This window comes from Vicia villosa, linkage group LG2, assembly GCF_029867415.1.
Source record: "Vicia villosa cultivar HV-30 ecotype Madison, WI linkage group LG2, Vvil1.0, whole genome shotgun sequence".
NCBI lineage: Eukaryota > Viridiplantae > Streptophyta > Magnoliopsida > Fabales > Fabaceae > Vicia > Vicia villosa.
The window spans coordinates 103,585,491-103,595,129 of record NC_081181.1 but is presented as its reverse complement, the minus strand read 5'-3'; the positions used below and the strand labels follow the sequence as shown (position 1 = coordinate 103,595,129).

Below are 9,639 nucleotides of genomic sequence, written 5' to 3'. Positions count from 1 at the left end.
GCCTCGCATATTAATCGATTTCGATTGTTTACAAGAACATGTCAGGCAACCAACCAGCACGCATCAGACAGGGGAGAGAGTCCCAGACTGCGTCGGCTAGACGCGAGCGGGCGGCGGCGCAGCTGGCGTCGACCCAAGGACGGGGGCAGGGCCGGGGACGCCGTGTGCGAGTTCCCGTGGACGTGGGAGAGGGAACATCTGGTTCAGGATCTAGGAGTCGGCTGGCTCGGGCATCTTCTTCCCGCCAGCGAGAGGAGGAGGAGGAGGAGGAGGTGGCGGCAGTGACTTACCACGAGCCGGAGGGGGTACCGGATGTTGACCCTCCAGCCGGGGAGGAGGATGAGCAGGAGGACAGCTATCCGGGAGGGCCCTTTGACACATCTGTGCTGATTCACTACCACGATCACGTCGCTCGACGGACATGAGAGGGAGAGGTATTTTTTTTAATTTAACCGTTTAATTGTCACCGTTTTTTATAGTTTAACCGTTTATTTGTCGCTTATTTAATATATGTCGCTTATTTAATATATGTCGCTTATTTGTTTTTTTTTGTAACAGGAGGGAGCCGCTGAAAATGGTGAACCACGCCCGCAAGATTTTCAGTCTGTTTAAACCAGCAGCTGAGTGGTTTAACGACCATGTGCGAGGTTCAGGGCTCTGCATGACGGGTTACACCACCATCAGCACCGGCATGCAGGGGGCATTTGTGGAGCGCTGGCACAAGGAGACGTCCTCTTTCCACCTGCCGGTTGGGGAGATGACGATCACCTTGCACGACGTGCAGTGTCTTCTCCACCTGCCTATTAGGGGGCCACTGTTGCACCACTCCCGGATCCAGAGGGTCGAGGCCATTGAGTGGATGACGCTCTATTTGGGCATGGAGCACGAGGTTGCTCACTTTGAGTGCGCCACGACATCTGGGCCTCATGTCTGGTTCACCACATTGAGCTGCTATTTTGAGCACCATCTGGACGCGCCTGCCGAGGCTGAGGGTGACGAGCTATTCACACAGTATCACCGCGGCTGCGCTCTCCGGTGCTGGTACATGTTTGTGGTAGGCGCTGCATGCTTTGTGGACAAGAGTGCCAGGTACGTCGACGTGACCTTCCTCTGCTACTTCATGGACCTGGATACCGTTCACCAGTGGAACTGGGGGCAGCTACTCTGGCATACCTCTACCAGAAGCTGAATGAGGCCTCCAACTGGAGGACGAGGCAGTTGGTCGGATCCTGCACACTGCTTACGGTACGTTTTATTTTAACACATTATCGTATTTATTTATTTATTTATGTTTCGTATTTATTTTTAATACATTATCGTGTTTCTGTTTCAGAGCTGGATCATCTCCTACTTCTCCCGCATCCACGGCTTTCACATCGATCCTGCGTACGTGGACGCCATGCCCAGGGCCGCCAGATACGCTCTCCAGAGGGGGAACGATGCGGTGGGACCATACCGTCTGTACCTGGACCGCACGATGCACGACGACATCACCTGGAGGCCGTTCAGCGACTACGCTCAGATTGTCCCCTTTGACGACATTGCTCTATATTCAGGCTGGCTGGCATGCGGGACTACCATCATGGTCCGGTATCTCCCTGAGCGGTGCATGCGTCAGTTCGGATTCGTGCAGCGGATACCCAGGTCACCCTTTGAGGCTGCTCCCGACACAGTGACCCGAGTGCAGCTCACTGCCATATGGGAGGACTGGCAGCATCATGTGGTACCGCAGGAGTACCGTCTCACTCGGGTCACACAGGACTGGCACAGTGAGGAGGGATACGTCACATGGTTCTATCGGGTGTCACATCCTCTGCTGAGACCCGACGTTTCCGGCGCTCCTAGGCCAGCACATGAGGAGATCCTGGAGAACCAGCAGGCCGAGGATGACCACGCCATTGATCTCCTGCCGATCTGCCAGCGGATAGAGATGCTTGGGCGGGACGCATTGGATCGAGGTGTCGTTCAGCAGGGCGGTCCAGATGCAGTCGCCGTGATGGAGATGATCGTCACTGATGCGGGCCGTGCGGCGGGGTACAGGCGGCAGAGGAGGGCCCAGGGTGAGAGGGTTAGGCACACCCAGTAGTGGTCGGGTTTATTTATTTTTTGTTTTCGGATTGTATCTTTAGCACACTATTTTTATTTGTTTCGGTTTGTATATATTATTTTCATCGGATTAGTATTTTTTTTTGTTTATTTATCAAATTAGTATTTTCAGTTTATTTATTGCTTATTTTATTTGGCGTTTACGTTTAATTCAAAATGCGAGACTGTTTTAGATAAAACATAAAAAAAAAAAAAACACAGTTTCTGCATAATTCGGAAATGAACTTCCGAAGACACCCCCATGAGGTGTTTTTGGAAGTTCATCTCCGAAGACACCCCCCATGAGGTGTTTTCGGAGATGCACTTCCGAATTATGGAAATTTTTAAAAAAAAAAACGCTTCGGAAGTTCATTTCCGAAGCAGGGGTATTTTGGGATTTTCGCTGGGGTGACCCCATAGGGAGGTGGCTAAAGAAATTTTCTAATCTTATTAGTGTTTATTAGACATCACACCACATAATAATGCCATAATAAGAAGCACAAACTTCCAAACTGAAAAACAAACAACAAAACATTCATTATTCAAACTCCACTAATTGCTTCTTGATTGGATTAACCAATATTGGGCACTCGAGCTACAACATCTTGTTTATCAACAAAGACACGAACTCTGTCACACCTGAAATCAGTGGTAACTACTGAATCTTCTGGTAAAGTCCTTGCAGTCACTCTCGAATTCTCACTCATGATTATTTGTGCTGCTGCTTCTCCATTGATTCCAACCAATTCTGGCCAGGACTTTTTACCTACAATTAATACATTCAATAGTTAATTACTCAATATATAGTATATAGTGATTAATGAAAATATATATATGCTTATAATTAATTACCCTTGCAACTCGACATGTTTTCTTCCATGTGGTTGGTTACCTTTTGATGTGCTAAGACATGATGCAGCTTAATGGTTCTTATAGGAGAAGATTCATTCAAATTACTATTCATTTGTCCTAAAGAAATTATAAATAGCCGGCTAGAAAAAATTTCTTATTTCGAATATTAAAACATTTAATTTATTTAATAGCCGGTAGATGATAATACTATATGCTTTTTGTTTCATACAATATTTGGGAGGAGTGGATGTTAGGAATAAAATATAAGTCACTTAAATACCAACAAAGGTATTCTTTGGAATTGGACGGCATAATTGCATGATGTTTATAAATTATATCGATCATTTTTCTTTATTTTGCTTTTATTTTATTTGTACTTTTAGAAAATGTAAAACTTGCTATCGAAAGAGATTGCACGAGGATTCATATTTGTTGATTATCCAATTTTAGAGATTGGAAGAGAAGAACGCGGTCTTCTCCCAACTTTCCAACGAGTTCGTGGGAGTAAAGGGAAGAGCAGTTTCCTCCTTAATTTGGGGAGTAGTTTTTTCAACGACCTTGATCAAAATTGTCCTTTTCAGTGACATCTTATTGATCAAGTGTCTATCTTAAAAATTGGTAAATAATGCTAGTTATATGTTAGAGATTATTGGCGAGACCGACTAGAGAGTCTCAGGGCAATGTGCGTGAATTTTTTAAATAATGTAAAAATAGTAAGGAAGTGGATCATTTTCGACAATGATCGAAATGACGTTATAAAAATAAAATCAAGTTAAAGTGAAATTGAGACTGAAAAAAGTAAAGGGTCCAACCATGAAGAACAAAGAAACATAATGTAAACTTGAAATTAAAACTTTGAATAAATGAAAATTGATGATCAAACATACATTGCACTCTTGTAACTCATTTCTCTCTGCGCTTGGTATTCTGAGTTTTAGTGAGTTTTGTAGTAAATTTGACACACCTTAATTCTCTTATTAGAACTACTTTTTATACAAAAATAAAAATAACCGATAAGGGCGGGCTTTTCTCCACTAAGCACCACGTTTTCCAACGCATGTCTCCTGTTTCGAAAACTGCTTCCACGCGTCCTCTTAATATGGACAAGACCACTAATGGTTATTCAACCACGTTTATATCCTTCCACCGCTGCCTTGATCGAAATGTCTATACTGGTTACCTAAAAAAAATACTAAGTCCATAACCTTTTCACTTTAATTTAAAAATTCCTTCATATATCGCATTTGAAGACATTTGAGTTCGCTTTCAAATTTTATCCCCCTAAATTTCTCCCTCTACCAAGCTCTAACATGGCTTTGGCACTTCGACATTCATTTCCTCGGTGGTTCTTCTGCGGGTCAGATTTATAGGTGATAAAAAACTAATGTTTAAAACTGGCTCAGCGATTGGTTCTGACTAAGCATGATATATATAGCTTCCAAGGGCATCTTCATGTCGATATAAAACATGTTAGGATTTTATCTCCCATACTTAAAGGTGAGGAAAGCAACATGATCCTTGAACTCATTCATCACAAATTCTTTCGAATTCAATACTTACCTCTTTACTGTATATTTCCCATCGGTTGAGCATAGGAAACGAACCAGGGACGCAGCGAGTGACGATGTTGTCGCTGCACATAAAAAGGTTATAGGAGATGCCTTAACACACACAACCCATGATCGATTTTACTTTTGACTTTTACTCTATTTTCAACATGTATATTCTTATGTATCTTTCATATGCACTTACTTTTCCATGTTCAGGTTGATGATGAGACTCGGGCTGCCCCTCAGAAATGACAAAAAGGCATTCACATAGATGAAGTCGAAATTTAGACGACTGCTAGGCATTCTTCGCCAGAGACTCCTAAGAAGAAAAAGAAGTCCAAGGTTGCTTGAACTGCCCCCATCCCCGAGGTACTTTCCTCTCTAAAGGTTGTGCCCGATGTCGAGGCAAAGGCTGGAAAACATATCATTCTGAAGACTGGCTTCAAATGAACAACGCTAGTTGTAACATCGACTTTTAGAAAACCTAAAAGTATTCGTTCAAGTCCAGATGCTGGTGGACTTCAGGTACCATTATCTTTGACAAACCTTTTCGTCAAACAAAGAATTATTTCTTATATTCTTTTCTTTAATTCTTACAGGAAAAATCCATCTGAGAAGGCTTCGTCGAAGATAACCACTTCCAGGCTTGCAACCACGAGCTCCCCATAATTCATCAACGACTCCGCTGAAGAAGATGACTGACCCTCTAAAATCCAAAGTGATCCTCATTATGCATATGTTGTCGATCTTGATAAGTCAAAAACTTCCTCTTCAAACACCAACAGTGAAAACCAGAGTATACCCCTGAAAGAGAACATGTTGACCAAGAAGTGAAGAATCAAGCTATGTCACAAGACAAGGTAATTTGAATTCTGCCGGAGACAAGGATTACGAAGACCGTTTGCCGAAGAATAAGGCTAATCTGAAGAACCAACCAGAAAGTCATATTTCGGCCGACACTACTTCGAATGTTAAGCCAACACTTGTTGCTGAGACTAAGGTCGTCTCAAGTTTTAGGAGGCCCTGTGTAGATTTGCCACAGTTTAACTATAAGAAACTAATAGAGGCCCTATGTACTCACGATTTAACCGACAAAATATTTTATGAGGCCCTATTTAACTATAATTTAATCATAGAAAATTTGAGGCCCTGTGCGGTAGCCCGCTTTGCACGCCTTTAAAGACGGCCCTGGCTGAGACTAGAATGTCTCAAGACGAATTAGTTGCGCTTAAGAAAACAAAACCCTCTAAGTACTTAAAGATTATGATGAGTACTATAGGTACTTTGACCGACAAGTGTTCAAGCTCTTCGACCATTTCGACGGAGTTTCTTTTGTCGAAACTCTTGAAGACGTGTTTCGCCAACTTAGCGTCAAGTTTCTCAATGCAAATCTTAAGTCGCTTTCGCCAAGACAGTTAAGAAGGATCCCTTAGGAGTTTTTTTAAATAACTCATTGCACATTATCATGTAACTTAGGGCTTTGTATTTAACTTTTTGATCTACCGACCCTGTTAAATTGCCTAAATAATTGACTATGGTTTTTCGCCAATCGTTATCCGACATTACTTCAGTCGTTATCTTTCTTTATAAAAATTTCTATTTGGTTAAGGAGACCAATAAATAACACTTAACAATTAATTTGAATTAACATTTTAAATGTATAGAAATGTTTAGGTTTAACAAGATTCTATTTCAAGGCATTTTTTTTTTCATTTGATAATTGTTTTGGATCATATTAAACTTCGATCTTAATTTTGATTCAAGGCAAAAGTGGAAAATGTGCAACTACTTTTGTATGATCCTTTTTATTTTGGTTTGAAAAGATTCATTTTACCGTCTATGTTACATATTTGTTCATAAGAAAACAACAAAAGATAACCTTTTTCTATCTAAACAAAGTATGTTTTGTATGCATCTCAATTCTCATCTTGAAATTAACGTATGTACAATTTTGGCGAAGAATATATACGCCACATTATCATATAATCGTATTACGTTAAAACTTTCCAAAGTTTTTTGCGCAAAATTATCTTGTAGGTTGGTTATTCGCAGTAATTATATTGCTATTAGTAAAAAAAAAAGTATTATTATTGTTAATTAATTAGGTGGCTAAAATTTTAAAAAAATCATTTTAAAAGGGGTGACACAAAAATTTAAAATGATTTATCCAAAGTGGAATTTGATCAAACCTTAAAAGCTAAAGAAGATATTAACTATTAAAAAATGTGGCATCTGAATTCTGTAAAACTCAGTTCCTTAACAACAACTTTTGCACTTTGTGCAAGAAAGCTTACATGTACAAGAAGGACAAGAAAAACAATAGAACCAACTGCAACAATTAGAATTTGAGCTGGAACAAACATCACATGCTTGTTCAGATTTGAAACAATACCAGAAACTAGAATTGGAGCTGCTTGTTGTTTCTGATTCTTCATTATATGAATGCTTGCTAGGACTAGGAGTATTTGTCTTCATAAAACTATTACTCTCTGTTGTTTCAGTCAAACTGCAAAAAATTGCAAACAAATTAAAACCAATGTGCTTGTACAGTTTCAAAATTTAAAGAACATCCAATGGAGTACAGATGAACAACAATGCTGTTTTTTAGGGTGTGTAAGGCGGACTACAGCATAAGGTCCAAAGTTCTTCATGGTTAAATCATAGCTAAATAGGGTCTCATAAATTATTGTCACGATTGAATTGCGGTTAAATAGGGTCTCTATTTGTTTTGCCATAATACGTGTAAATTGTATGTAAAAGGAACCATATAGCATGATCCAAGGAGAGCAGCTATAAGTTTTCAAACTTTGCATAAGAATAAATATTATATATTGTTAAAAAGAAAACATACATAGGGGAGACACGGCCACCGTTGCAATAACCGCATAACAACCAACCACATGAACACTTGCAACTTGGCCATGCGTGGCAGCAGGTGGGCCATTTGTACTGGCAGCATGTCGGCCAATTATGGTTGCAGAACGCCCAACTACAGTTACAACCGAAGCACAAAGGCCGTGAACGCTTCTTTCTGCAATGCACAAAAGAGATATTCATCATTGAGTGGATATGATGAGCTTAGGGATTTTAATTGTATATAGTACATGAGTATTCTTAGAAGTCACCATACTCAAGATAATGAACATACGTTTTTCTATAATTTTTTTTGCAAATACATATGCATTTAGACATGGACATGTGCAGGTTCATAATTGCTTCATCAACTGGTTCACATTTATATAAATGTATATGGATAAGAGAATGATATTGGCTTGTCTCAAAAATGTAAAAGAACAAAACAGACTTACAATGGGACAAAAGCGTGTCCCGTGGTTCCACTTTCGCTGGAGGGACTCGTCACACTTGACTTAGTAGAAATGCTGCTTGCAGACTGATGAAGAGTCTTTATGTCAGTTTGGTCTTCACTTGGCTTTGGGGCGAGCTTGAAAGATTCATCCGACTTTTCCAGCTTCTCTATGTCGGCACTTGGGCTGGCAGTGTCTATCTCCTCTATAGTAACTGATGGTAGTCGGTTAAGCATATTTAACTCATCAGGTTTCGTCGATTCTTGTGACACGTGTAATTCACCAACCTTAAAGGTATTCTCTCTGTTAAAACTATGGTGGCCTATATGAATACTAAACAGTGATTCATTAGAAGCAATACTCCATTCCAATGGACTATTACCACTATTATTTCCATCAAACACCGAAGACGGAATCCTGGCAGAATCAATTCTTCCGGATCGATCCATCACTTGGATAGGAGGGCTTACGGTTGGTGACATACCGTTTTCGCTACCAGCCAAATTGTAAACTTGATATGTTGATGTTGGAGCTGGAGGGCTATCATCAACCTCAGATTTCGTAGAGCTCTCACTACTATAAACATAACTTTTCTCAGATTTCGCAGAGCTCTCAAAACTATCAACATAACTTTTCTCAGATTTTGATGCAAGTTCAGCTGCATCCATCCGATAGAAATCATCCGATGATGACTCTGACGAAGAGCTTCTACTCGACGAAGACGAGCTTTTGGTTCCATTGACATGTGTCACCGAATAACTATTCTCGCCACTTTCACATCTAGTGATGACATCTATTGGCCTTTCTGAATCACTACTTCTCTCACTTCCATTTACTACCTCAATGCTTGCATTTTCAATACTTCGAATTTCATCGATACTTTCGGAATGTATTCTTACCTGCTTATCTTTTACGCTACGATCAAATGTTTCTGCATAAACACTTGTAGCTTCCATTCAATAACCCTGCACACATGTGTTTCAATTTTGAAATCCAAAACTTAAAATTTCACATTTGCAACAAAATATTCATCAATTCAATAGAAAAATAAAATAAATCATAAATCAAATTATCTATCATAAATTTCAACATGTTCTTCCATTTTAGATTCATAGATTATTCTAAAACAGATAAACCATATAAAAATTTCAAATTAATGCCAAAATTTGTAAAAACCCTAAGATTTCAGGCATAAAAGGTACCTGAAAATGATCACTTGACGGATTTGCGACATAAAATCTTCATTCAGTATTGATTTGGGGGTTTGGAATTGAAATTGTTGAAAATGAAGAAATGAAATGGGTTCAGAGAGCGAAACGAAATGAGAAATTGCAGATTTTGTGGTAAATATGGTGACGAAAAGAGTTGCGGAATTATAGGAAAATTTCAATTCCATTCTGTGAATACCCTATTTGTGAATTTAGCGCCATATCACTGACAGATCCCACTTTTAACTGCCAATTTGTTCATCATTTCATAATTATCTTCATTGCAGTTTTTTTCTTTTTTGACTTTTTGTAATTTAATTTTCCTATTTTTAAATATATGTAACTGATTTAATAAATTATTGTTAGATTAAATTTATGTTTATAATAATTTGATAAAATAAATAACATTAGAAATGTTTTAAATGTGAAAATAATCCAAAAAAAAACATAAAAATGTAATATTTTTTAAAAAAAACATATATAAAAATACCATGAAAGTACTTGTAAATATTGAAAAATATAAATAAAAAACAACTAAACTAATAAAAGTAGTTCAAACCTATTTCAAAATCTGGAAAAACTAATAAGAAACCAGAATACATTTTAAAAACTAGTAAAAGGAACATAAAAAATAAATAA

At 38.9% G+C, this 9,639-nt stretch overlaps 1 protein-coding gene across 1 annotated transcript; it reads right to left on the bottom strand.

Moving 5' to 3' along the window:
* Positions 1-6,665: 6,665 nt before the first annotated feature.
* On the bottom strand, positions 6,666-9,265 carry LOC131646556 (uncharacterized). Its single transcript, XM_058916566.1, has 4 exons — positions 8,995-9,265; positions 7,796-8,757; positions 7,339-7,518; positions 6,666-6,993 (listed from the first exon to the last, which is right to left on the bottom strand). The coding sequence occupies exons 2-4, from the start codon at positions 8,746-8,748 to the stop codon at positions 6,744-6,746; spliced, it is 1,383 nt and encodes a 460-aa protein (XP_058772549.1). The 5' UTR covers positions 8,749-8,757; positions 8,995-9,265; the 3' UTR covers positions 6,666-6,743.
* Positions 9,266-9,639: the final 374 nt, after the last annotated feature.